The sequence below is a fragment of the Pan paniscus genome, chromosome 11 (genome assembly GCF_029289425.2).
Source record: "Pan paniscus chromosome 11, NHGRI_mPanPan1-v2.0_pri, whole genome shotgun sequence".
In the NCBI taxonomy this organism is placed as follows: Eukaryota; Metazoa; Chordata; class Mammalia; order Primates; family Hominidae; genus Pan; species Pan paniscus.
Genome location: NC_073260.2, coordinates 110,199,075 through 110,226,971, shown reverse-complemented (window position 1 = coordinate 110,226,971; position 27,897 = coordinate 110,199,075). Strand labels below are relative to the sequence as shown.

Below are 27,897 nucleotides of genomic sequence, written 5' to 3'. Positions count from 1 at the left end.
CTGTCAATCAAATAAGTGTCATGTGTTACTGAGTTTTATTTTAGGACACATGGTACAAAAATATTATTTTCCCCAAACCATCATTATTTGGACTGTAATTCTTAAATGCACGGAAATATTAAATGCAGTGTTTCATTTTTTCAGGAAAAGGTAATATTTCTAAAAGTGCAATGTCCAACACCATTATTTAAAATCAGACTAAAAATTCTAAAATGACACTTAAGCATATCTCCAAAGCTACAAGAAAATCAAGACAAAAAGCACATAGTGAGGGCCTAGAATTCAGAGTCAAAAAAGTAATTTTGAATTTTTTGAATAATAAAGCTCATAGCAGTTTATTAAGTCCCACATTTATATAACAAACCTCAGATAACAGTCTGTCACCTGGCTATCTGCAGGCCATTTTTCCTCCCACCAGGCCAAGTTTGGAAATGACCTACCATCTGTGACAGCTCAAACTTCAGTCTACTTTTGGTATGCTGCTTTGTAAAATGATTGTTTTACTATGGATTGTTGGTAATGCAAGGACATCTATATCTTGATGCATTTATTTGAAGAAAAGAAATTCTTACCTACTTAAGGAAAATATATTAAGAAAAATAAAAATAATAAACATTTCATTAACTCAAATATTCAGTAATAACATCATCTTTTTTAATTATTTAGGTAAAATTTATACCATTCTCCTTATCAGGTATTTTAAATAATAGGTATGGTATGCAGTTTCTGTATTCTTTTTAAGATTTATTTTAAACCAGTGTAACCAGTCCACTTTCTGTTTTTGTTCTGTAAGCAGCGCTGCGACTTTCCTCCTCGGTAAGTTTTATGAATTTACATACAAGTAAACTAACATTATTAAGTGTTCCCAAGTAACTCTGGGAACATACTATAAATAATTTAAATAATAACTCAATTCCATTTAATCGACAGTGAATATTGCACAATCAAAAGTGATGATAGAAATATTAAAATTAAGTAAATCTAGGTCTACGTAAGATATACTTTTGATATTCTCTATCTTAAGCATTTTGTAATAGTAAACACTAGTTCTATTTTCAGTGCGATACCACCAAATTCATAAACAAAGTCCCTCTACCTCATTAATTAATAAGGTTAATACAAAAATTATCTAGGATGGTTTGACTATTCATAAATAAAGTTATATTTTCAAATCAGGAAAAGATTACTAGATTAGATGCAAAAATGTAGCCTACGACAGAAAGTATAGTGTAATGAACTATATTTGTTAGACTACCCTATGTCTTTGAAAAACAGTATTATTTTAAAGATACTTGAAAACGCACCTCTTTGTGGTCTTTCTTAAATATCCAAGCCTATCCAGGTACGAAAGCTCTGTGTCTATTTATATGGCTCGCACATGGCAGCGGACATGTGAGTGAAAGCGGACACCCTACTATACCCAGAGAGGGTGGAGGATATCTAGGGGCCTTGAGGACCATCTAACTCAAGCCAGATACTCTGTCTACGGAGATTTGTGGGCGGTGTTTGCCGTGCTAGAAAAAAGAACAATCTGCTCCTACCTTGCTCCTGCACGTAGTATGCCAAAAACAAATCAAGCTCCTTAACTGATACTGTGATATGATGTGGCTGGACACAAAGTGCTGGGTTTGTGCAATGTGGGGATTTCATGAGCCGCTCTCCATCGGTACTTTCCAAGGGGATGCCTTTGAACAGGATCACCATGACTAGATCCAGACGCCAGACTTTGTCTGCCTGTCGCAGGCAGTCGATTCTCCTAATCTTACCCTTCTGGTCGGGATTGGATAAGACACAGCACGGGTGCTTCTTGCCAGTCACGGTGAGCACAAAGTCCTCTCGATACTCCTGGCGAATATCTTTGCGCAGTTTGGCAAGGAGCCTGGATGCCCACTTCTGTTTGATTTCAGGCTTTTCACTGAGAAGCTCATCTTTGACTGCTCTTTCTTCATCCTTTGACATTCGCTTCTCATGCTTTTTAAAGTACTTGCGTTTTCGAGCCTGCAGGTTGAACCAAGTATAGGCAATTGCACGGACATGTGGAAGAAGTGCCTCGATGAATGGGTGAAATTCATCCTGTGGAAGACAGAGGGGTGAGGAAAAGATGTGCATAGTCAGTTTAATTTTAAAAGCTCAAAAAATAAGAAAACAAGACCACAACCCGTTTCCAATTCAGTACAAAAAGTTATACATGAAAATAACATTCCTTTCTTATTTAAAATTATCAAAATAACAGGACAAGAAGAAAGTAAAGTATGCCCAGCTGTCCCCTTTCCACCAAAATTCACAGGTCAATTCTCCCTCCTATAAAGAAAATAAGGTTTATATTTTGTATTACACTCTGGCCCCATCCCCCTTGTTTCCACCCCAATGCCATGCATTCTACATTCTTTAAAATATAGGCAACTAACTAAGGTGCTTGGCACCTAATATAGTATTTCAGTATTTGATTGACCAACTAACACTATGCAGTACCATTTTACAAAGAACACAGTGAGATTTTTTTTTTAATCGGAGTAGAGCTGTTCAGAAGGCAGGAGCGATGCCACAGTTCATTTCTCTTCTCTGTGGCACAGAAACACAAAGCATATAGATGCTCAGTGTAATGCCACACAGTTCCCGCTTTTGGAGCATGCTCTCAGCAAGAGGCTGCTGGTGGCACAAAGAGCATGCGCCATTAAACTTGATCCATTTTCTTATCAAACGTCCAACATTCCAACACTGAAACAGCACCATTCCAAAAGTGGTAACTAGAGAAACCGGTATACAGTGAGGGAAAGTGGGCAAAGGACACAGCTCGTCGTATCAGTGTCCTGAACAGAAGGTTTCCATACTTTGAGCAGTGCATTCTCTCCCCACACTACCAACGCCAGCTCCCAACACACACACACACACACACACACACACACACACACACTTGCACTCTCCTGCTTTCTCACACACACTCTTGCATTTTTAAATAGAAGTTTTCAAACTGGAAAACAAAAATTACATGAATGTTCTTCCATCAGCTTCCCTATAGAATATGCAGCCCCACAGAGTCCGTTAATTTGTTCACCGATCACATGAGTATAGCAATTATTCTAAACCTCTTAAAAATCAATCTGAGGTGAACAATGAAAAATGGCAACTTGGCACCAACTTTACATTCTTTGTGTCTCTGCATGCTGTGGTGGGGTGACACTGCTGGTCAGTTACTGCTTTTGTGGAATCTATACAATTCATTTGCCATGTAGATGAATTATCAGTTAGAACTGGGGGTGCATATATGCATGTGCATGTGAATTTGCAGATATATAGATTATAGAGTACCAATCTTTTGAATTAAGTAGTTTACCTTTAGGCTCCTGCATTTTTCCTGCATGTTTCATCCAAGCCCTTTTTTTAAGGGAGGGGATCAGTGAGGAATGGTGGATAATCTTTACCTACAGATATTTCAAGTTACTTCCCAGTGCAGTCAGTTTCGTTACTTCCTGATTTAGGTACAACCTGTCTTATAAGCTTAGGCCTATTACTGTTCAAAGAGAAAGAGCTTAACGTCCTGTACATGCACACCGTATGTATGCAATAAGCCAAGATTTGAAGCAAATGAGAACTTCCACCACCACTTTTCTGATCATATTGACTATATTGTCAGCCCAACTACAAAATAACTCTCTGATTGTATCCCAAGTTAGAATTTACATACTCATGTTAATCACCCTGAACTACGTGGAATAAATTCTATTTAACAGCAGACTGACTAATTCCATTAGGTAAATATGATGAAAGTACAACTAATGACTCTTTAACAAAGAAGGTGTCAAAAATCCAATATAGATATGAATACATTTTGAAGAAGAAATTCGAAGTTTTAATGCTACAGACTGCAACATGTTAGCTGTTTGCACTTCAGATATGGAAGGAGTACATGTCCCATCCAATCAATAATGTAGTTATCAAGTGTTCTAACATTGCTGTAAGTGTTCCTTCACCAGAATAAGTATGAATCAAAATTTTATAACAATACAGAATGCTGATGATTACATCACAGCATGAGGCATACCCAAATGCCATAGAGGAAATCATTAAACCGATCAGTAGTTTCCAGCAGAGATTTGAACAATTCAGTTACTATGCGAGCACATTAAACTAGGCCATGGAAAGAGTTAAACCACAATCTGTTCTTTGTGTGGGAAGGCAGCCCTGCTCACAGCAACCACATCCCATGATAAGACCTCCCTATCTCCATACACTTTCTGATGCCATGCTTTTAGCTTTCACTGTAACTACAAAAACTTTGTTTATCCCCTTTAGGAATATATGCAAAAGGAAAGCCTGCTCAAGGAAATGTGGACTTAAATGTGCTTTGGAAACTCACTTCCTATAATCTTTTACTATGATTTATTGATATGACTAAAAAACACACATATATGCACTCATAAAACTAAAACCTTGAGAATGTAAAGAGCACATGAGGTGGAGTGGGTGGGCTCTGTCTCACTCATTTTACCCTTGCCATGCTTTTTAAAATGCAATATTATTTTATAAATACTAAGCCATGTGGTAACACGTAAGTACTTACACCTTAAGTACTATGTTCAGTGACATTTCATTTTCTTATAAAGACATCAAACACAGTTTTGATTAAATTTGAGTTTCAATATTTGATTATAAATATAATCTATCACGCAAGAAAGCTCAAAATTTTAATGAGTTATTTTAAACAACCAAAATTCAAATTTGAAGGTTGAATTTGAAAATTCTTAGCAAATGCACACAGTTTTTAAACGTTCCTTTGACTTTGCTGTCAATGCTGCCAATATTGTTTTAAAACATGCTTTTTTTTTGAGAAATAAAAGTAGCAAACTTTCTCAGGCTGCCAATTTGCCTTATTGATATCGTTCAGGGTTTCACTATTATGTGAATTCAAGTGAAGCACTTATTTGACAAGGGGACATATCCTCCAAAAATGACTGTAAGTTGAGGTTTGCTATAAGTCACATATATTTCTGTATTAACATGCCTAAATGTCATCTCCCAAGTGTGACTGTTTCCTAATGCTGAGTAACACTAGAGTCTTAAAGATTATGACTGACATGAATATGGAACATAATAACTGTCCTGATACAAAAATATTTTTTTAAAAGGTGATTAAGGTTTTCAAATATCCTAACTAGTAGTGGATTATTACAATGGCATTAAGCAATCATAAATTTTTTTAAAAAAGCAAAACATATAAGTGATTTAAAACCAAACAACTGTATACAAAGATAATATGCAACTTTGCTCTTTCAGAATTTTTAGTAAAATGCATTGATGTTCAGTAATTCTCTTTTAAAACTTCCTTTAGTTGAACTAAATTGACAAAGTAAATAACAAAGTTACAAATTTCAGATATAAAAATAAAGAGTCTTAATTCCACTAGGCATATTTATTTTTCTTCCGTTTCCATGAAAGGGATGGATAATTTCGACCAACATAGAGGTAGAAGAGTAAATACTAGGTGCTCTTGGCGCATTGCTATATAACAACAAATCATGCAAAAAATGTACCTAAAGAACTTAAAAGCAACGAAAGAAAAATATATTTAATGCCATCATGCCAATTGAAAGTTATATTATTAATGGTTTACATTATTTTTAAACAAATATTAAATCATATGATAGTTCTTAATTTTTCCTTTACATCTGATTTATACTGGTGTATAAATATTGGTTATTGATATGCTGATTTTGTAGCATATTATTTTGCTAAACATAACATTTAATGGTAGGTCCTTTTAAATTAAGATTTTTTTTCTAAAACCTAGATACCTTATTGCAACAATTGAGATACTTTTAAAAGTTTATACCCAATTAAGAATGATACTCTATTTTGCAATTTACATGTCCTGAGACATGTTTTTCTACAGCTACTAGGCTCACAAAACTACTGATCTGATACAAAAGTGACACTATTAATGTGGCCTCACTTTTATAACACCTATATTACCTGCAAAGTCACATGGAGCTTAGTGAAGTGAAAATTCTTAAGCTAAAATTCCTTCCCTGGTGTAGGCCTTGTTTTAATACATAAGCCTAGATTTATATTATTAAAATAGTAGAGAATATTAGTCATCACAAGTTATTGCTGTTAAGTGTGTATCTTTGAATACTAATGTGATAGCTGAATGATTATGCTGTATATGATCCCAACATTCCATGTCTCAATGCTGCAATATTATCTTTAACTAACACAAATTAAGATAAAACCAGCGACTTTTCACTACATATTTGGAGGATACTAAAAATGCAATGTAATTGCTAGCAATGTTTCTGAAAAGCTGATGCTAGAAATATAGAGAAATGCACAATTATTCAATCTTTTACAGGTGAGAATAAGTGAAGCTATACTCTGTAAGTGAAAATCTTGCTTTGATTTGTTTTATTTCATCACGGTGTAAAAATAATATCAAGTTAACACAGCTTATCAGAAAGAGAAAAATATATCCAGCCGATGGGTAATATTAATGGTAACTTTTACAAGTAAAGGCAATTCGTTATACCTGAAACAGTTTCATCATATTTATTGGCTATTATCATTCATGGCTTTTAAAATACAAATAGCTCAGCAACTCATTTTTCCAGTTTTGTTAAATTAAAGTGCATGTTTACTTGCTGAAAATAGCCATATCTAAGTTAATCATACTCAGATGCCAAACAAAATATAAACAATAAAAAATGTGTCAGCCAAAAAGCTACAGGACTGTATCCAATCACTGAATAAGCCTTATCATTGTTTTCATCTTCATTCACAATTTATGAATGCCTCAGTCCTTTTGAATCACAATGGCTTCTAATTGTCATACAATTGAAATCTTAATTATTTGTCCATTATAAAAATGCATCATCGTGATATTAGATGTTTTTAAAATTTTAACACGCCCAAGACTGGCTGACACTTCTTTATATGACTAGTTTTCGTGGCAATGTCAAAGAAACTAGTTATCAATTACCAATGGTGACACATCTTCCTAAAAGCTGAAATAAGCTGCCCCATACTTTTAGAGGTTTAAAATACTGCCTCAAATAACAGTTCTGGGCTAAGATATTTTAGTTACTTTGTCAGTTGTTAGTTCCCTGGGCAGCGATGAAAACTGCCCCCAGGTAAGTCTGTTGGGTCTCGCCGCTTTCCTATTTGACCGTCTGGCTTAAAGTGATACAAATCGTGTTTTTAAAAAGTATAAAACCAGTGTTTTATTTCATAACATTATTCCTAAGGTCTTAGGACAATTCTCAAAGTCGAAAAAAACGACCTTACTTTTACCAGCATTACTTAAAATGCCTTACGAGCTACGCCCAAATATCGTCAAATGAACAGGTTTCCACAAAAGGAACACGTTCTAAAAACTCCTTAACAATCACCAAGACCAACTAACTCGTGTCAACGTAAATACTGCCTTTGTGGTGCGGTCACTAGAAACCCCAAAGTGCAGCACGTCACTATGGACCAGGGTTTCAGATCCCCAAATAAAGCAAAGGAATGGGTCCCCGGACCACAACCTCCGACTCGATTCGTCGCCCGCCCACCGCCTGCAGCGGAGTCCAGCGGCGCCCACACAGACTCGTGCTACAGTCCCCTCGCCCAAGTTCACTGGCTGTTTTTAAAAGCTTAGTCCCCTGTAAAGTCCTCCAAAGCCCTAGTCCACCTCAACGCGCGAGCTGCTGAGAGGGGCTACGGGCACCCCGGGCGGGGACGCCGCACCACAACGGGCACTTGAGGGGCCGCACGGGGCCTCGCACTTACAGGTCCCGGCCCTGCCCACCCCCGGCGGCCTTGCCCGGCCCAGCGCCCGCGCTCCGTGCCCAGGGCGCGGGGCTGGGCGCTCGCAGTGGCCGTGGCGAGGGGCCGCTCCCGGCTCCCACGCCGCCCCGCGACGCCCGCTGCAACTCCGGGCCACTTCTCCAAGGGACGGGGATGTGCGGAGGTTAACTCAAGCCGCTAATTGTCCGCAACAAAACAAAACAAAGGCATTTCGGGCCAGAGAGAAAGCTCGAGAAAGCGACCGAGACATGTACCTGAGTGAGACAGATGGGAGAATACATCATGACTTCGCCTTAAAACGCACTTTCCGGGAGATGCCCAAGAAAATCTTCGAGAAGCAAGAATTTCATCTATTCATTTTACAGTCATCTGAGCCCCGCGATGCGATCAATCAGGACGGGGCTCTGCGCTGGATCACCGCAACTTCACAACAAACCCAGTCCTCCTTAAATAGCCAAAGATTCAAGTTCACTCGGCGTGCTAGATTTCCAGGGGTGAAATCCAATCTACACTTTTAACCCTCTTGCAGTCCGAGCGCGCTGGCCGTGCTTGCCGAGGCCGCCGCCGCCGCCGGTGTTGGCTGCTTTTCGCCTGGGTTTGGGGATTTGTTTTCTATTTTGCAGTTGTTGTTGTTGTTGGGGTGTAGGGGGTGCGCGAAGGTTCGGTGTGGGTTGGATTGGGGTGGTGGTTGGTGGTAAAATGCTTTTTCAAAAAAGGCGGGGAGGGGGGCGCAGGAGGGCGCAGGAGGGCGAGCGGGCGGGCGGGAGGGAGAGCGGGGAGAATGTGTCACCGCGCTGGGAAAGTTCAAGGTTACAGCCCCAAGCACTGCTGCAGGATCCCGGAGTGGTGATCGCAGGCGAAACTTTGCCGCGAGCCGACCATGTGTGTGCGCGAGGGGCAGCGTGAGCGAGTGCGCGCGGGTGGCGGGGCGCGCGCGGGAGAGGGCCGGGGTGGGGGCGGGGTGGGATGGGGGAGAAGGGAGAGGCCGGGGTGAGGGAGGGGGCGCGAGCGCTGATCTCTGGGGCGGAAGAGGCTCGCGGCGCGTGGTCCCCGGCAGCAGCAGCCGCCGCCGCCCGCGCCGGGTCTTCGGCGCCCGGCCGCCCGCCCGCCCGCCTCGCCCCGCGTCTGACCCGGCCGAGCGTGGAGGCTGCTGTTGCCGCCGCTGCCCAGAGCCCAGGGGTATCAAAACGATCTCCTGAAAAATTCCAAACGATAAATCCCGCTCGGCTCCAAACTCCTCTCTTTTCTGCTCTGGGCTCTTTTTTTTTCCCTCCCTCTCTTGCTTTCTTTCGTTGCAAAACTTGGAAGTTGAAAAATTCACCGGTTCCACCCTCTGGACCCCGCTCGAGCTCTCTCCAAATCAGACTTAAGGATTGTTTTATTATTTAATTACACAATCATCGCTTTACTCCTCCTCCTGCAAACGCGCATTCCTTTTGCACCAGCCTCTCCACACCCCCCGCCCCCCCACCTTCCTCCTCCTCCTCCTTCTCCTTCTCTCCCCCCACCTCTCCCTCATTTGTTAAAGGTATCCTACCGGTGCCACAGAACCATGACTTTTTTTTTTTTTTTTTCCAAAATAGCTCTTCTTTCCGCTGCCCTCCCCACACCAGCACACACATACACACCCCCGAAAACCCGCCCTGGAAGAGGTATTTCGGTGCTCGCTGCGGACTCTTTTAAGCCGCGGGAACATCCGAGTGGGAGAAACACTGAAACCGTCTGAGCCCGAGAAAGGAACGAGTGGAAAATTCCCTCACACCCAGGCCGCCCCCAGGCCGGGGCTGGGGCGCGGACACTCGCACCCGGGGCGGGCTCAGTCCGCGGAGCCTGCGGCTGCAGGGAAAAGGGGGAGGCCGAGCAGGCGGGGACCTGAGCGAACTTGGGCTCAAGTAGTTGGGGCGCGCCGGCGTGGACCAGGGGGGTGCGGCGCCCGGCCCCCGACGGCCCCGCCCGGAGCCCGGGTTCGCGGATAGGGAGGGGGTGCGGGTTCGTCCCGGGTCTGCCCACCAGGGGCCCGCACCCGAGGCAGTCGCGGCGCGCGGCGCTTCGCCGCGGTTTGCCGCCCTCCCCGGGGGTGCCCCGTGCACGTGGCCTCGCTCTGAGCGGGAGGACCGGGCCGAGCCGCCGCCGCCGCCTCTTGCTCCCTCCACCTCCTCCCCGCGCCCGGCTTCGCTCTCCTCCTCCTCCTCCTGCAGCCCCGCTGGCTGGCTCCCAATCCCCACCCCCCGGGGCCCGGGGCGCCGGCGGAAAGCGTCTCCCTACCCGCCCGGGTGCAGGCGGGGCGGGGCCGCGGCGCGCCCGGGGCTGCGGGGCGGGCCGGCGGGCGCGCGCGCCGCTGCAGCCCTCCAGAGGCCGCCGGCCCAGAGCCGCTCGGCGCCCGCGCCGGCTCCCCACCGCGGCGCTGCCCCGCCCCCACCCCGTCGCCGGTGCAGGCTCCGAGTGAATGAACTTGCTTCCAGGGATTTTGAAGAAGGCGGTTCGCCTTGCACCCTTTCTGCACCCCCCGCCCACATACACACACCGCCCCCCAAATCCAGTTTTCTGCTTGGGGTGGATGGGGACGAGGTGGAAGCAAAGGCCTCCCAGACAATGGAGGGAGGAAAAGTGAGCGCCTGGGGCTCCGAGTCTACCTAGGTGGGGGCTACGGGGGGCGCTGGGGCTACCGGGTCCTCGCGGGCCCATCCCCAGGGCGGGGCCGCCCCGCTTCCACGGGTACTGCTGGGGCGTTTCGAGGCTCGCCCCCGATTCCCCGGTCCTCTTTCCATCGCTTCCCAGCTCGTGATTTGTCCCTTCAACTTTAGCCCCTCTCACTCCCTCTGGTTTCTGTCCACCGTCCCCTCTTCCCTCCCCCAGCGGACCTGGAGGAACCAGTGACTTTTTCCTTCACCAAGTGGGAGTTATCCACATCAAGCATTTCACAACGACACATCAAGAAAAGTAGGCAGGTTTAAGTCAACCATGAAATGGTCACTTTTTAACCCCGTCCTGTCCTCATTAGGGAAATGCTCAAACACAGTCCGTTTTCAAAGAGCGCTCTTAATGAGGCGAGCTTGCCAAGTTTACCAGCTGCAGCCCCCGTAAACCCAGAGCCCAAAGAAGAAAGGCGCTGGGGGGTGGGGAGTTCGGGAGGCCGGGGAGGGGGGCTGCTGGGGCTAGGAAGACAGGTAAAGTCGGGGAGATCGCGCCGACCCCTGCGAGTTAACCCTTTCGGCCACACGCTCTGGGAGCGGCCTCCCTGCGGTCCCCGCCCCTGCCCCGGCAAATCCTGGAGTCAGCGTTCTGACAACGTTAATTTCCTTTGTGCGGGTCATTTCTTCTTTTTGAAAAGCTGGGATAAAGTTGGCAGTCTTTATGGATGAAAGAAATGAGGTGACAGGGTTAATCCAAGTAAATACTCATTTCTCTCAGAAATTTTAGGCAACCTCATCTTAGATTAAACACACACAGACACACACACAGAGAAACCACCAGCACGAAAGCATCACTTTGTATTGCACATTACACTGCATCCCTTTTCTCACCCTCACCAGATTCTGAGGGAAGGGGGTGGGGAAGCTCTACTGATAATACCAGCTTTAACTACTGGAGTTTCCCTTTGAACAAATATTCAATTTAACTGGAGTTAATTTACCATAAAAGACATTCCCCTTGGCAGGAATGCACTAATGTCCTTGAACACACCTCTTTGAATGCCTGGACTCTCATAGAAGCCATTATTTCGGGGTCTCTTTAAAAATCGAGCGCCCATCTCTCCTTCTCTCCCTCCCTCCCTTCTTCCCTCCCTCCTCACCACACCACCCCCAGTGAAATCCTGGCACCCAGAGAGCACTCCTTTCAGCCTGAGAGCCCAGAACCAGCCGTTGTCCCCTGGCAAAAAGAGGCCCAGGGCTGAGCCCTGGGCAAGTGTCTCCCGACATCGCTACCCCTCCTCCCTTTATTAGTTTCCCTTTCCCAACAGAAACCATTTCCTTCTGCCACCAAAACTAGGTTGCATCCAAAAGTTTTTCACAAGCTTAAAAAAGAAAAACGAAAAATTGACAAGTATTACACAGAAGAGCCCACAAAAGCTTCAGCAACACCAAGGGCGAAGAAGCAGCGTCAGATCCAGGTAAGACCCCAGAGAAGTGAAGATGTCTGGGGCCTCCCAGGCCCATCACTTAGGGGTTCAAATCTCTTTCAATTGCCCCACGTTTGAGGGTGCTTATGGCTGGTTGCACTTTGATGACCATAGAGGATGCTTGATAGTTTTTGGTTTTGATTTGTTTCCCAGAAAAAGGAAAATGAGATAGGAATATGGTGAGGCGAGGAAAACCAAAAAGGAATGAAGAGTGAGCAACAGAGACTTCCTGAAAAAGAAGGTTTATGGGGGTGCTCAGTTTCTATGGCTTTGACTGTCTTCTCAGGCCTTGCAGCCATGTGGAGAATGGCTGACACCCCCCAAAACACTTCTTCTTGTCCAGCCAATGCCAAGGTCATTGCAGGCCTTCCCTGGAAGAACTCTAGGGAGTTGTTTGGAAAGAGGGACTGGTGGATTTCGGTGCATGGGATGCCTGGCTTCTCTTAACACAACACTTGTCCACCACCTTTGGTTTGAAAATCTCAATCTTTTAAATCCCAGGTAGAAGGAGGAACTGAGAAAGTGCATGCATTGTATTCACTTTCCATTTTTTCTAGCACGTCTGTGTCGTGGTATTAAGAGTGGAAATATCTCTGAAAAGCTTCTGATAGTATCAAAATGGGCCAAACACTTCTTAAACTTTGGTACTTACCAATCCTAAACTCTTCATCTCTCCCTTCCACACTGAGAGGGTTAAAAGCACTGGTGTGGCAGGCCACTTTCATTCACCCCAAAACCTGGCTGAGGAGGCAGAAAGAAGTGAATGATTCTCTCAGCAACAGGAAACTCTGTTATTTCAGTATTCTTAAAGATCTCCTCCCTAGATCTCCTTGCTGCCTTATAAGGGGAAAAAAAAGTTTCCTTTCTAACTAACAGAAAGTTTATTGATTTCTAAATAGAATGCCAGTGCTTCAGCTCACTGGATTTTTCAAAACCCAGTTGTATATTTGAAATAAGCAACGCTACCACATTTGAGCCTTTCACTACAGATCTCCAGAGAGGAGCTTGACATCTCAAGTATCTAATATTGTTTTTCTTTTAACCTTTTCCTTCCTAAAGAAATTGCAGCGACAGGTTGCAAATCCTGGGCAGTTTCATGAAAGATTTCTTGGAACTTAACAAAGCTGTCATTTCCAATACACCCGATGCCTTTTTTTTTTTTTTTTTTTTTGCTCTTGCATGTGGTTTGCAAGAAGGTTCAACTGCTCTACACACCCTGGCTGCATCACCAATATCAATATTTAAAAACTAAATACAAAAGAGACAGATGACCTCCTGACCCCAGAAAGCAGGCCTGCAAAACTGCAAGTATCTACTGCACCATGCCCTGGGATCTTTCCTTTTTCCAAAAGAACCACAAAAATCATACATGTGTAGTCTGGAAAACACGAATTTATATCCACAAGGAGGAACACCAAAAATCCACTCATAAATGCATATATAAACAATCAAGAAGTATTGAAAGTGCCTGTACTTGATGAGAATTGCAAAATCAATTTTACCAGCTCAGGTAATCAAATTACCCAGCTCTTAAACTACTACTGAGTACTACTACTACTGTCTACTACTCTTAAACAAAAAACAAAATCATACCCAGCCCTTAAAGTACTACTGTCAAATTAGGGTAGTAATTTTTTCCCCACCAGAGAATTCACAACTGGTTAGTTTCCCCACCCCCATTGCTAGCCCTTTGCACAGAAATGAATAAATAACCTTGGACCTTTTTCTCCTCCTCTGGGAGCTATTTGGTGTCCCCTGAGGACAAAAGTAAATGAGAAAAATGACGCTGTTAATAATGTCACTGCCGAAATGCCTCTACTCCACTGTTTAAAAAAAAGCGTCCCACTAAGTGTGTCTACATTTCTAGCATATTTACAAGTTATAATACAGTTCTGATCTCAACACCAACTGAGCCAGATTCCTCCACTAAGGTTATCCGGTTTTCACTTCTCAACAGAGATGAGGCCAGTGCATCAACAGAGATTCCCAACACTGGAAGACACTTGCTTCACAGATTACAAAGTCAGCAGTTGCCCTGTAACTTTTGCATGATGTATTTTAAACTTTGAAAATAGAGGTAATAGTTGCCTCGCTTATCCACAATGTTACAAAGGTTCCATATACTCTCTCACACAGTGTCTCTTGTCTGCTGATATTGAGAGAGTTGCAGTTATTGCTCTTTTTCAAAATAGCTGACCTATAAAGTAAAACTATATGATCATTTTATTTCTACATGTAAACTGGCTTCTATTACCCATATACACATGCCTTGTAACATAGGAAAACAGATGGGTTTTTAAGACAGGTATAGAAAGCTCTGTCCAAAATGGCTAAGTAGTCTTTACATTCTGTATTAAGTATAAAAAGTGCATGGCAGAGCAACTCAAACTTTCTGCACCCCTTTCTCTCATTTCTTCTTTGAAAACTGCATAACAATGCATAACAACAAAATTTCAAAGTCAAAGCAATGCATAACAACAGAATTGTGCATTTTAATTTTCCAATTAAAATTTAAGAAACAATTTTGTAATTACAAAGAAAAAACACAAACAATTGGGCCTAAACAAAATATATGTTCAGTAAACTTTATCTCTGAGTGTATCTGAAATTTTAACTACACAAGCCAATAAATTTCAAAGCAGTAATATTATCAAATTGTGTAATGTCAAAAACTCCAAAAACAAAGTTACAGATGTTCATGACATCACATTCACTCAAAATTATGCTGCTGTTCAGTCTGACCATATTAAAATTAAAGGGATGCCTATGTCTGCTAAAGAATAAAAATTTATTTTGGACCTCAAACAATGAAACCGTCACCATTTCTTGTATGGAACACTCAGCTAATCAATTTCCTATTAAAATAGCTTTCAACAATACTTGGCTTTAAAATTCATCAGGGCCAGTAAAAACGTTTTCCCAGTGCACAAGAATGCAGTCCCAACCACCGATGATAATTACTGTTCTAATAATTTTATTGCCAAAGTACTTTTTCCTGTGTTCCTCATCACTTAGGCAGGAATCTGTAGTATATTGCGTCAGTGAGTTGGAGTGCTTGACCTTTGCCCACATATGATTTAATAGGGACTTTTCAGCGCTAGAGCTTTCTCCATCTCTCATACCATTAAATGAAAACATCAAACCTCAAATGTAAAACTGGAAACCACAACGTTTTGTGTTTCACAAACTCTTTGCAGTTTTTACTTGGGATGCTCAAAGGTCAGTTTCTTTGCCTCACAGTGCTTTTCTTCATATTGTAAATACACTGGAAAGTCACACTAATTCTGATTTTGATTAAATCTTGAACTCCTCAGTCATATACACACATACACCCTGCTTATTTACACGTGCATTCTTTTCTAACCACATAAGCATGCGTGTGTTACTTTCTGGACTTATTCCATTTTAGGGCTGATTTAAATGTCTGTTCAAGTGTGGGATCAAAAGTTAACTTTTTCCCGCCTATTGGAAGTTAAAGTTACAAGGATGGTGCTATAAGATCCGTTCAAAGAAAGTCAGAGTTAATCTTGTGTATTTTGGCGCCTTTTCCCTGCCAGCTACTGTACTTGGGGGGTGGGGGAAAAATACTTAGAGATCTTGTCTGTCCTGTCTCAAGTTCAATGGCAGTTCTTCCAACCCGAGCAGAAGATGGCCATGTTCACAGCCCTAATAATAATTCTGATCACGCCACTTCAGCATCTTGTGTCAAAGTCGAAACTGGCTTCCCCGCCCCCTTCAACCTGAAAGCTGCCAAGTCCTCACACACTTCACATTCAACCACAACTTAATGGATGGGATATTGTGCATTGAAATGTGTCTCAGACGTATTGGGGAAAAGAAGACAAGGGGAACGAGAGATAGAGACACACATAGGAAGAGGGAAAAAATCGGCAGCAAAAATAGCGGGGTTGGGGGGAAACTATTAACAGGAGTGGAAAGAAATCCATCAAAATCTGTTTTAAAAAGTTGGTGGGGGGTGCGGAAGAAAGGCTAACAATAGGATGCCACAAATTCAGGGATGAGGGGATGGGGGTTAGGACTAAACTTTAGAATGAATACTGACTTTAAACATTCCAATACACCAATCAGAGTTAAATAGTACTTCTTTCACTTAAAAATGTATTTTTAAATGAGAATATCTGTGAATTAAAATGGAGAAAAGAATGCTTCAAGAGGAGAGAATGGCCTACAAGGTAGAACTAAAGTATCATTTGAACAGTAATTTTTTTCCACCACTGAGGGGAGAGGGGGATAAAGCAGAGAGTTAAAGCAGAACAAAATGCTAGATTCTGCACCGTTTGGACCACAGTGTTACTCACTGATTCCCGTCATAAGAGTGTGTCACATGTACTAAAGTTGCCAACGCTAAATAATAATGCATATTTGCAAATTAGTTCTGCAAATGCAGCACTATAGCTCACAACCTGTAAAACAAAAATGACATTTAGGAAAGGGGTAAAACAGCCACTTTGCAATCCACAAACAGGAAAAGAAAAACTGTGCCAGGGATAGGAGGGGGTGCAAAGAACGAATAAAAGAAGCAAACAAAACCCATCATTTCAAAGCCACATACCATCGCACTGTATTGCATTAAATAAAAGAGATCTTGAGTCTGTAACAGAACCCTGGGCCGCTGACTTGACGTGTCTCAGGTACAGATTTGTGGATTTTCTCAGGGGTTGTTTTGGTGTCGCTTTTTGTGTTTAGTTAAAAAAAAAAAAAAAGGCAATCCGGGAGTAGTCTTATGTATTTTTTAATTGTAATTTCTGCACTGCCACAGTTCTTGGCCCGAGAAGAAAAGGCGGTCAAAGTCAAGTCTAAAAGCAGGCAGCCCTTCAGTCTGTCTGGATTTCCAGCTTTCTTTCCTCTCCCTTGCAGAAGGCTGTTTCTCGTGCTTGACTTGAACGCCGTCCAGGATGGTGTGTGTGTGTGCGCCCGCGTGTGCGTGTGTGCATGTGTGTGTGTGTGTGTGTTTGGTGGGTTTTATTGTTGTTTTAGCGGGGCGGCTCCAGGAGTGGGGCTGCGCCGGTCAGATGCAGCCGGCACGGCCCCCGGGGTCGCGCGATCGCCCCTTCCCCGCCCTCGGATTGGCCTGGCCCGCGGCGGGGCTGCCCCGGAACCGCCACCCAGCAGCGCACCCTTCCGCGCCCGGCCCGCGCTCCTCCTGCAGTCGCCTCCCTGGCTTTCTCTTTCTCCGGCTCGCGGCCCGCCCCGCCCCACCCAACCCCGGCCGGCCTGGGCGCGCGGGAAGCGCGGCTCTTCGCTTCCGCCTGGCGGCGGGAAGGAAACCGAAAGGAGGAGCCGGGGGCGGGCGCGCCGCGATGCATATTCATCAGGGCGCCCGGGGCCCGGGAGGCGGGCGCGGGCCCGAGTGGGTGTGGCGGCCTGCGCCGCGCGGCGCCCCTCTCGAGCGTGGGTGGGTGCGTGGGTAGCGGTGGGGCTCTGGTCTTTGTGCGGCCGCATGGGGCCGGAGAGCGGCGAGGGCGTGACCGTCTCGGGGGCTGCTGCCCAGGCTCCGCGCGCCTTTGTGCTTCCCGACTGTGTGTCTGCGGCGCGCCGCGGGCAAGGGGCCCCTCGCGGGCCTTCTGGAGCGGGAACCCGGCCGAAAACGCCGCGGAAAGACTCTAAAACAACAATAATGATAAAGAATAAGGAATTGCTGTTACTTCCTCACTTCCCGCCACGTTGCTGGCTTCGACTTCGCCAGGCCACGTTTGTTTCCGTGTAAGAGGACTCCGAAATGTTCCTGGCTGCGCAGCGTTATCATTAAAGCAAAAAGACCAGAAAGAGCGCACTTTGACTTATATTGATAGGTAGTCACGCGAATATCAAAAAAAAGATCAGTAATTTAGAAGTGGGTGAAACAACCAACACCAAAGAGATATACAACCCCGGAGTTCTCAGAAGTAAACACTCTAGAGGATCTAGAGGAGATTGGATAGCGAGTTAATGTTCATAAAGCAAGCAGGTTTGATCAGCATTTTGGAAACAAATATATGTAGGGGGATTTTTTTTTCTTAGTTTTTGAGTAATGCAATTCTTTTCATGTTAAGTATCTGTAGTTATGTCGGGAAATAATGTTTAACAGTTTAAATTGTTATACAAGTATTAAAAGTAAAAATATAACACTAGCCCTAACATTTACTTAGTAGTAACCCACATACATTTAGAAAAGATTTTATTACAGAGATCCTGACTAATTATGTAATTGCACAACAGACGACGATAGCTTCAGGTATTCTCTAAAAACCCTGTTGAATTATGTGATTACCAGTGAGACTAGAATAGCTCCCGATGAATTATTCTTATCTCTCTACTAAATGCGAGCACGTCAGTATTTTAATCTCAATTATGTTTACCCTCAAAGTCCTGGAGAACTTAAACAACATTGTTCGGGTTCATACCTCCTACAACACGCAGTATTTTTTTTTAAAAAAAAGACATGGCCTTATTACCAAAAAAAAGTTTTTTCCCCTTGTATACACATCATACATATGTTTGGCTGTGTGTGAATAATATACATAGCTATTTTCAGTGATAATAAGTGCAAAACTAAAAGTGGGATTGGCCCAATTAGACTTTAGAAAATGCCCAACTTTAAAATAATTTAACTGCAAGTTTAACAGTTCCCAATTTCTCCTCCAAAAAAATTAGCATATACAGCTTGGAGAAAGGGAATGAATGACTGGGAGGGAGGGGATACACACATGTAGCTATCTCCACACTCAGCTATAACTTCCCAAGGAAAATTAATTTTTAATGTTTATCTTGCTCCAAGTTATTTTAACCACTTAGCGAGTATAGCTATAACTCAGTCTCCCCACTCAGTTCAAGTGGGTAACAAACAGATCTGTTTTCATTCTAGGATTTCCAAATAGTAGTTTCATGGTCAAGTAAATCACATTTAGTACTAAGGAAACAAATATATAAAGATTCTATGCAGCTAAATAAAAAATGTATTTAGAGTGAGAGGATAACACTTGACCAACAGAAGAATGATGGATATAGAAATAAGTAACATGTAAGTAACACTTGCATGGGCAGTGTTATCAAATACTAAAACTTTTATGTAAGTGTGCAACAGAAAGTCTTCTCTGTTATTATTTGAAGTCCGCAGCAGAATTACCAATCCCTCCCAATGTCATTACATGCAAAGGAGAAAGGACATTATAGAGAGAATCTAGATTTGTTTAGGAAATATTTTGAGACACAAAATAGGAAAAGGAATAGGGAAAGAAAGAGAAAAGTATTTCCTCCATTCTCATGATGACTTGGAGGAATCCAGAGTTTGTATCACCTGTCAAAGAATTTCTATCTAAGCATTTTATTTAGTCATAGAATGTACCATTGTGTGTCATGTTCAGGCTTTCATATATTATCTCTTTTTATTTGGATGTCTGTTTCTTTTGACATGTGAAGCTTATAATGATACTTATTCCTATATCCATCATTCTTCTGTTGGTCAAATATGTACACATATTATCATTAGATGATACCTAAGGTTTATAAAATAGGGAGACTGATTTTCAAGCATGTCTTATAGAAATTGGTCTTGCTAATTTTTAGTTACCTCAACGTGTTGTTGCTTCTAAATTTTTTAATTGGTAAATAGTTATGGTCTTTTAATCTACAACGTCGCCTGCTTTTCTGGTTTTCATATTTTGCAATGTAAATAAATATGCAAAAAACTGAGAAGTGTTTTGAAATAGATGCTCCTTTTTAAATGAAAATTATCTTGGTTGAAAGTCTTTCTAAGAATATAATTAAGGTCCAGTATCTTTTTATATTAATCTTTTGTTATAAATTATAACTAATTATTCATTTTTTAAAAATAAGCACTGTCCAACACTAGTTAAGCATTTTGGGCCTCTGGCACATCTAACTGAGTGATTCCAATGTTTTTAAATGACATTTTTTTCTGCCTTAAGTTGCAGGCACAATTCATTCCATAGAACTTACCAGAAGCTTCACAAATACACTTGCAGTTAAGATTTTTCTGGTTCTTCCTAAAGCCAATTAACTGGTAATGCAGTTTCTGTATGTTTTCTTCAAATTAAGAATTTAAAAAATGTACTAGCAACATCTGTGTATATTTATCTTTGAGAATAATCACTATATAATTATTTCTAAAAGGCCTGCATTATTACAATGCTTTATATCATAATTGAAGTAATTCCTCTACCCCATCTAAACCAGTAATTTTCAGTCATTACCCCAAAGGTGTTTATTTTGTCTTACTCTTCTATTTCTCAAAAATAGAGAAAGTGTGTTTTAATTTCTATGATTTTTATATTATTAAAGGGTACACCCTGGTTTATTAGATTTTTATATTTAGTCCATTATTATACCAGAATTTGTGCAAATTTAAAGTATGTAATAAAGATAGTGGCATATTTAGGATGCAATACTAAATAAAACATATACCATCTTTTAAAACAATTGGATATTGAAAAATAATATTTTTAGAATTTAAAAAATACATAATATATTTTTGAATATGAACATATAAACATATTCTTTTAAAACAATTGGATAACTATTTTTAGAATTTAAAATGCATATTGTATTTTTAATATAAATTTGGAAAGATTCATATTTCTTATTGCCTCAGGCAATGGTTTTAAATATTTCCTAATTATATAAAAATAGGGAGGCTTAAATTAGGACATTTATAAAGTGCCAAATGTTGGCATTTTGTCAGATTTCAATAGATGAGAGCTGTCCCTGCACTACTTTTATTCAGGATGGGAGAGTGCATGTCCAGTGTATTGTCCTGTAAGAGGAAAACCCAGGCATAAATAACAAGTCATGGTAATAATTTGTATTATTCATTGGTTATAGCACTCTTCAGCTGTAATTCATTATGCCTCTTCTTTAGATATTGATGGTAAAAACAAATGCGATACCATTCCTACAAGACATAGTCGCCCATCATAAAGAATTATATTTGTGGAAAAGACTTCAAGAAATTACAAGATAGGCATCTGCAGTGGAGTTGAAACACCACACTGCCCAGGACAGGCACACTGGGTCATTTTCTAACCATTGAGAGTATGGGTACAAAAATAAATATACACATGCAGTGTTCCTTCTTTCACTAACTACATGCTGCACCTGTGCACACATAGATCTGATGACATCTGCTAACATAATAAATCTCAAGTGGTTTGTGGTGTCATCAAAAACCTGAGATGGTGGTATGGCTCATAGCCTTACCAACCCCAGGCTATGGCCTTGTTAAATTTCACAAGCTAAATAGAGACAGACTCAGACTTATTCCATGCACCAACCAGAGGTTTTCAAGAGCAGGTTAAAGTGGTTTACAGAAAAAAAAAAAAAAAAGCCTGCAGTTATGACTCAATGTGTGAAAAATCTGCTCTCTGATTCAACAGTGGTAAATCCAGGATGCCTTCTAGCTTTAAAAAATAATGTTTATTGCAATTGTTATGAATTCTCAGTTTGAAGTATCAACGATTTCTTAGGCTATTTATGTTTTTAAGACTTATAAAAATACTGTGAGCAATTAATCTTCCTATCTTGCTTACTCACACTTTTGTGCAACTTTAGAATTTCAACCATCAAAATGCCCTTAAAAAGAAAACAATAAATTGGAATCAATTTCAGCTATAATGATTAAATTGAGCATAAAAAAGCAAGTGTTTTCTGCAAAAAATTTCAGGATATTTTATGCCATATGTAAGGTTTCTGAAACAACAGAATTACTAAGGTATTTTTTTTAACCATTTTCAAAAAACAGAGGCATCTGGCAATCCAGAAATTAGTGAGGCAACAGGATGCACGAAAGCGCTAGACAGTCTACTGATCCTTCAGTATAGTCCTGGCAAAAGACCATCCTGCCTTTTGCTCAGTGAGGCCACATTCAAAAGAAAGTCAATGTTAATTCCCCTATATTCAAATCCTGTGGCCAAATGTCCCCAGTGTCACAGATTCCTGTTGGCATATCTAGAACATGTTGATATCATTTCAAGTTGCCTTTTACTTAAAGAAGATCAATAACTATATTTTGTGTCTATATTCCGTACGTAAGAAATCGTAGGTGCAGCCCAGGGAGTAGAGGAGGAATTCATTCCTACTACAAACACACATTGCATGCTTAGCATGGGTCTGGACCTTGGGCTGGGTGCTGCCATGCAAGGAGAGATAGGTTTTTGAGGATCTCTGCGTTCGTGATATGAAGGCCTTCTATTCTGTTGTGCTAATATTTTCCTCCAAATTTGTTTAGAAAAGAGTAGCCTTCTCATGGGGTGTTTTGAAAACCTTCAAATAAACTCTAAATAACAACCTGTGGTTTTCTGCTCACTTTGCAAGCAGCTGATGTGGGGTTGTAGAATGAAAATAGTGTTCACATAGAAACCAAAGAAAAATGTAATTAGGGATGATAAGTCAGCTGCCCTTCTCATCCCACTTCATCCACTAAAACAAAACAAACCAAAACAAAACCCTCCTATAATATATTCAAAAGTCAAACAAACAAAGTTGGGAAAATTTTGATACCACTATGGTTCATGATGTGAGAAATATTTTTGTAAACAGAAGAAGAGAGAAGGGAGCAGTGGTAGATGGAAAAATTCAGGCACATAGAATTTACCTAGCACCCAACCAGTACTGCTTTCTTTTACCAACTTTTTGTTCGAGGATAATTGACAAGCAAATATGGAGGTCAGAATAGAAATACAAGTTTTAGGAACATACCTAAAGTCACTGCCTCTACTTTTTTCTCTTCATATCTGGCACCTTCTGAATTGCTCCCCGCCTTTTTTTCTTTTGTGATAAGGTCTTACTCTGTCACCAAACCTGGAGTGCAGTGGTGCTGTCAGGGCTCACTACATCCCTGACCTCCAGACCCAAGGGATCCTCCCACCTCAGCCTCCTGAGTAGCTGCCACCACAGGTGTGCACCACCATGCCTGGATAATTTTTTACATTTTTTTGTAGAGATGGGATGTCACCATGTTGCCCTAGTCTGGTCTCAAACTCCTGGGCTCAAGTGGTCTTCCTGCCTCAGCCTCCCAAAGTGCTAGGATTATAGGTGTGAGCCATGGCATGGGGCCCTGAGCTGCCCTTAATATATATATATATTTTAACCATTATCTTTAATTTTTTTTTGGTTATATGAAAATAGTAGAGATACTTTAAATGAACAATTAACAAGATAAAAAAGATATCCACCCACAGTCCCATCACCTAAAAAATGTGTTTCATGTGCATATATCTGGTATCTGCTTATATGTAATATATATATATGATTGCATAGTTATAATCTTAAAATGAATATAATTTCATTTCATAATTTTTCCACTGAATTTTCTATTTGTATTGTTGATATTAGTGAATGGTCACAAAATTGTGAAATTAGTGACAAATGGTCACAGAATTGTAAAGTTGTTAAAATTAAAAGAGACTTTTGAGACCTGTAGATAAGAGATTAAGAAACAAAACTGGAACCAACTTTTGTGTTTTCCCTCCTAAATTTGTAATGTTGATATTTACCGTTAACATTTAAAACTTGATATATTTTGTTGAAAAATCTAGATATTTTGCTTTTTTTGAAAAAGTGGAAGGTGAGACTTTTTGGGCAAGTGTTGCACGTAACACGAAGAGTTTGGAGTGGAGTAGCAACTGCCCCCTTTAGATGGGGCTTGGTCTCCACAGTCCCCTTTGCCCCTTCTTGTATCATATTGGCCTGCTTTCCTCACTTAGATTTCTGACTTGCTTTCTATACCCCTAAGTGTACAGTTCTTGATCTAGATCAAATGCTCTTCTTATAGATGAAAAACAAAGTTCAGAGAGGTAAAGTGACTTACTTATGGCTGCTAAGCTAGTTAGTTGCAGTGCCAGCATCCTAAAGGACACCTCCTGACTCTAAACAAGCACTCTTTGTATTACTGTTTTTTTCAGAGCATGTGGGGAAGGGGCTTCTGTGTGCCAGTATGAGCAGCCTCACCATAACTACTGTGACCACAAGCTCCTTTATAGACTGAAATGTCCCAGGATAGCCACTCGTCACCTTTTATGCTCCAGGTCATAATTAACATTTGATGTCCACATGCCAAACACCTGACCCCCCTGCAAATCCTGGGCCCACTCACAGTGAGTGACTCCTTGTCTTTCTCTTTTTCTTTTCTTTTTTTTTTTTTTTTAAGACGGAGTCTCACTCTGTCACCCAGGCTGGAGTGCAGTGGCGCAACCTCGGCTCACTGCAACCTCCACCTCCCAGGTTCAAGCAATTCTTCTGCCTCAGCCTCCCGAGCAGCTGAGACTACAGGTGCGTACCACCATGCCTGGCCAATTTTTGTATTTTTAGTAGAGATGGAGTTTCACCATATTGGCCAGGCTGGTCTCCAACTCCTGACCTCATGATCCACCCGCCTCAGCCTCCCAAAGTGCTGGGATTATAGGCGTGAGCCACCACGCCCAGCCATCTTTCTCTTATTAAAAACTCAGTAACAGGCCGGGCACAGTGGCTCACGCCTGTAATCCCAGCACTTTGGGAGGCTGAGGCAGGCAGATCACGAGGTCAGGAGATCAAGACCATCCTGGCTAATACGGTGAAACCCCATCTCTACTAAAAATACAAAAAACTAGCTGGGCGTGGGTGGTGGCACAGGCCTGTAGTCTCAGCTACTCGGGAAGCTGAGGCAGGAGAATCACTTGAACGCGGGAGGCAGAGGTTGAAGTGAGCCAAGATCGTGCCACTGCACTCCAGCCTGGGCAACAGAGAGAGACTCCGTCTCAAAAATCAAAACAGAAAACAAAGAAACAAACAAACGAAAACCAGTAACAGAATGCAAGTGAGGGAGGATGATCACTTTATCATCAAATATGCTCTAATTGATAAAGGAAGTACCTAACTAAAAAGTTAAATCCTTTATAATATTCTTATCTGACATACCTCACAGAAATGTGATCATGTGCTAAGACCCTAACAGAGAATCATCATCCTAAAAAATATAAAGATTCCCTCTGTACAGAGACCCTATTTTCCGATCACTAAATCAGAACACATGGTGCAACCAAGCATTTTTTTTAATGATTTTAAGATTTTGAAAAGTTTTGCAAAAAGTTTTTAAAATAGTTTTTAACTGTGTTTTAATAAATCCATTCTATGAAAATGACAAATGTATACCATCTAAGAATGATGATCCATGTCTGTTGTACAATTCTTAGAAATTTGCCTAGAAAATGGGATTTGATGACAATCACTGCCATTTTATCATCATAAGCATCCTGTGTAGTTTGTACTTGCAGTGCTTTGTTTTTTTAGACAGAACGCCACTCTCTAGGTTTTGCTCCCAAATGGAGGTAGACCTGAGGACACACATAGAGTGCCACAGAGTCAACACGGTGAATAATTGAGAAGCTCGTACACTATGTACGTGTTGAGTCTACAGTTACTCTCTTGGTGGGTGAAGAAGAGGCCCATATTCAATCAGGCTCCAGGCTCATTCATAGATGTGATCTTAATGGGCCATATTCTAATGAAAGCACCCTGTTAATTGGGCAGCTTGGGCTCTCTACTTCATATATAGGAGTCCAGCCCCTCTGTACTGAGTTTCCCCGAGGTCTAGATATGCAAGCTTTTTCGGGGGCATTTTAAATGACTACCTACCAGCCGGATCTTCTCTTCTGTGACCAATTTAGGCCAATGGCAGCACTTTAATTAAGCAAGGCCTCCCTGGGGCAATGGTTTCTCCCAACTTTAGATTAAAAGTACTATCAAGACAAGTGATAATAATTACTATTTACTGAGGTCTCACTATGCTTCCGCCCTGTGCTCAGTACTGTATTTCATCTAAGCTCTTTTAAAGACGAGGCACTGGAGGTTTGGAAAGACTGAGTAACCAATTGAAGGTCAGAGCATTCATGATCCAGGTCGTTCTAATTCCCAAGCCTGTCGCCATAGCTTAATAGTTTATGCAGCAAGGACATGAAACTACTAGATGAATGGGGCCCAGTCACAGGACTTGCCTTGGAGGCTTTCCACTATGCCTCAAAGCATTTTTATCACTCTTCTTTTGAAATTGCCTTTTAAACCCCAGGCACATTCTTCTAAATATTATCAATAGGGTAGATCTTCCTCCTTTGAGTGTGGATTTAAGTTTTGGATATAGCCAGGATTCATTCAATACCCTGTGGGGATTAAAGAACTTATCAAGCTGGGTAAACCAGTTTGGGTTGAAAACGAGGCATGTCAATGTAAGAAGGTTATATTCATTCTCCAGTATGTTCTGAAAGTAATGGAATATAGGCTTTCAACTTGGACCTGGAGGCATTGACTTTTTGGGTTCAAATCCTGACTTAGCCACGCAAAGGCTATGTGGCTCTGGACAAGGCAGGTAGTGATTCTTAACCACGATTCCCTTACCTTCGAAAATCATGCCTGCTTCAGTGTGGTTGTTTGGGGATCAAAATTTTTCATTTGTCAAAATATGTAGGACTGTTTCTGAAACATAGTCCTTTCTCAATAAATATTTTCTGAATCTATATATCGATTATTACTTTTCTTTGTCCTCGTTCTTCAAATAGGGTGAGAGATGATAAACAAGAATAGATATGGTCTGCGACAATGACCAGACTCCAAGCCTCTCTGAGTGCCCCTAGGCCTGTGATAGCATTTATTTGCAATTATAGTTTAAAAACCAAGAGGAAGCCAGGTGGGGTGGCTCACACCTGTAATGCCAGCACTTTAGGAAGCCGAAGCTGGTGGATCACTTGAAGTCAGGAGTTAGAGACCAGCCTGGCCAACATGGTGAAACCCCGTCTCTACTAAAAATACAAAAACTAACTGGGCGTGGTGGCATGCGCCTGTAATCCCAGCTATTCGGGAGGCTGAGGCAGGAGAATCGCTTGAACCTGGGAGGCAGAGGTTGCCGTCAGCAGAGATCGTGTCACTGCACTCCAGCCTGGGCAACAGAGCGAGACTCCGTCAAAAAAAAAAAAAAAAAAAACACAAGAAGAATCTCCCTAGCTCCCTGATGCCAAGAGAGATGGATATAAAGTAGACTGTGTTGTAGTTTGAAGTTTCTGGGGGGCAGTTTTATCTCAAGGTTACTTTTAGGTTTTTCCTAGAAAGGTAAGAAATTTAACAGCATCTTGAGCAACTGCATGTTCATAAATATTTATGGAGCACCTCCCCTGTGCCACGCCCTGTGCTCAAGTTGAGACGGGAGCAGTGAGGACCGGAGCAGTGTCCAAAAGGTGCTTTGGTGACAGGCATTGAATGATGCTGCCCAAATGCTAAGAATTGAGAACATATCAGAATCTACCAACACAAAGAGTGTTAGTCATCTATTGAAGAAGACGTCGTCACTTATCAGGCAACAAGTGAATGCCTGCTGTGCCCAGGAAATACAGTATGAACAAAACCAGTGATATTCTAGTGTGGAGGAGAGAGACGGATGGGGAGTGGGAGGGGAAAATGAGGCTATAACTAACAGAAACATAGAGCTTGTGTGCTGTTGTTCTGAGGCCATGAGCTTGCCAGTCTGTTCAATGAGGTCGGAAGGGTGGTCTGATAGTTCTAGAAGTCTTGCAGGAAGGCTTTTATCAAAAGAAGGAAATGAGAAGTGTGCAAAGCCTTTCTACAGCCTACAGTCAATCAGGGGTATTCAGGGGTATCTAGAGAGGAGAGAGGATAGAGCAGCCTCCAAGGAACGCTATTGTAGAGCTTTGGCAGCTGATCTGGAACCACCTTGGTCTCTCCTTGGCAGCACCCTGCAAGCCTGAATGCTTTGAGAGATGTATGCCCTTTCACTCTGGCTTATGCTCACTTTCACAACACTTATGAAATACATTAACTCATTTGATCCTCCTAATAATCCTATATTACAGGTGTAATCTTGTCTCTGTTTTACAGATGAGAAGATGTGTGTGCATAGAGAATAAATAAATCACCCAAGGTCAATAGCTTGCAGGTATCAGAGGCAGGATTTGAACCTAGGAAATGTGGTTCTAGAGCCTTAGCTCTTAGCCATG

The 27,897-nt window shown here is 41.9% G+C and overlaps 1 protein-coding gene and 1 long non-coding RNA gene across 31 annotated transcripts in view; one reads left to right on the top strand and one right to left on the bottom strand.

Annotated features, from left to right (window-relative positions):
- Positions 1 to 27,897, bottom strand: part of NFIB (nuclear factor I B) — a 450,108-nt gene that overhangs the window by 223,327 nt on the left and 198,884 nt on the right. For 9 of the 30 annotated variants that reach the window (XM_034967168.2, XM_063594017.1, XM_034967174.3 and 6 more), the window contains exon 2: positions 1,542 to 2,073. In XM_034967168.2, the coding sequence (XP_034823059.1) occupies positions 1,542 to 2,073 (532 nt within the window). Of the gene's footprint in view, positions 1 to 1,541; positions 2,074 to 2,472; positions 2,627 to 8,036; positions 10,019 to 16,475; positions 16,794 to 27,897 lie in introns of those variants that run through there. The other 21 variants (XM_034967170.4, XM_057298745.2, XM_057298751.2 and 18 more) reach the window with 17 other exon arrangements.
- Positions 10,252 to 27,897, top strand: part of LOC129393106 (uncharacterized) — a 44,118-nt gene continuing 26,472 nt past the window's right edge. The window contains exon 1 of the long non-coding RNA XR_008619775.2: positions 10,252 to 11,893. This is a non-coding gene — a long non-coding RNA (uncharacterized LOC129393106). The remainder of the gene's footprint in view (positions 11,894 to 27,897) is intronic.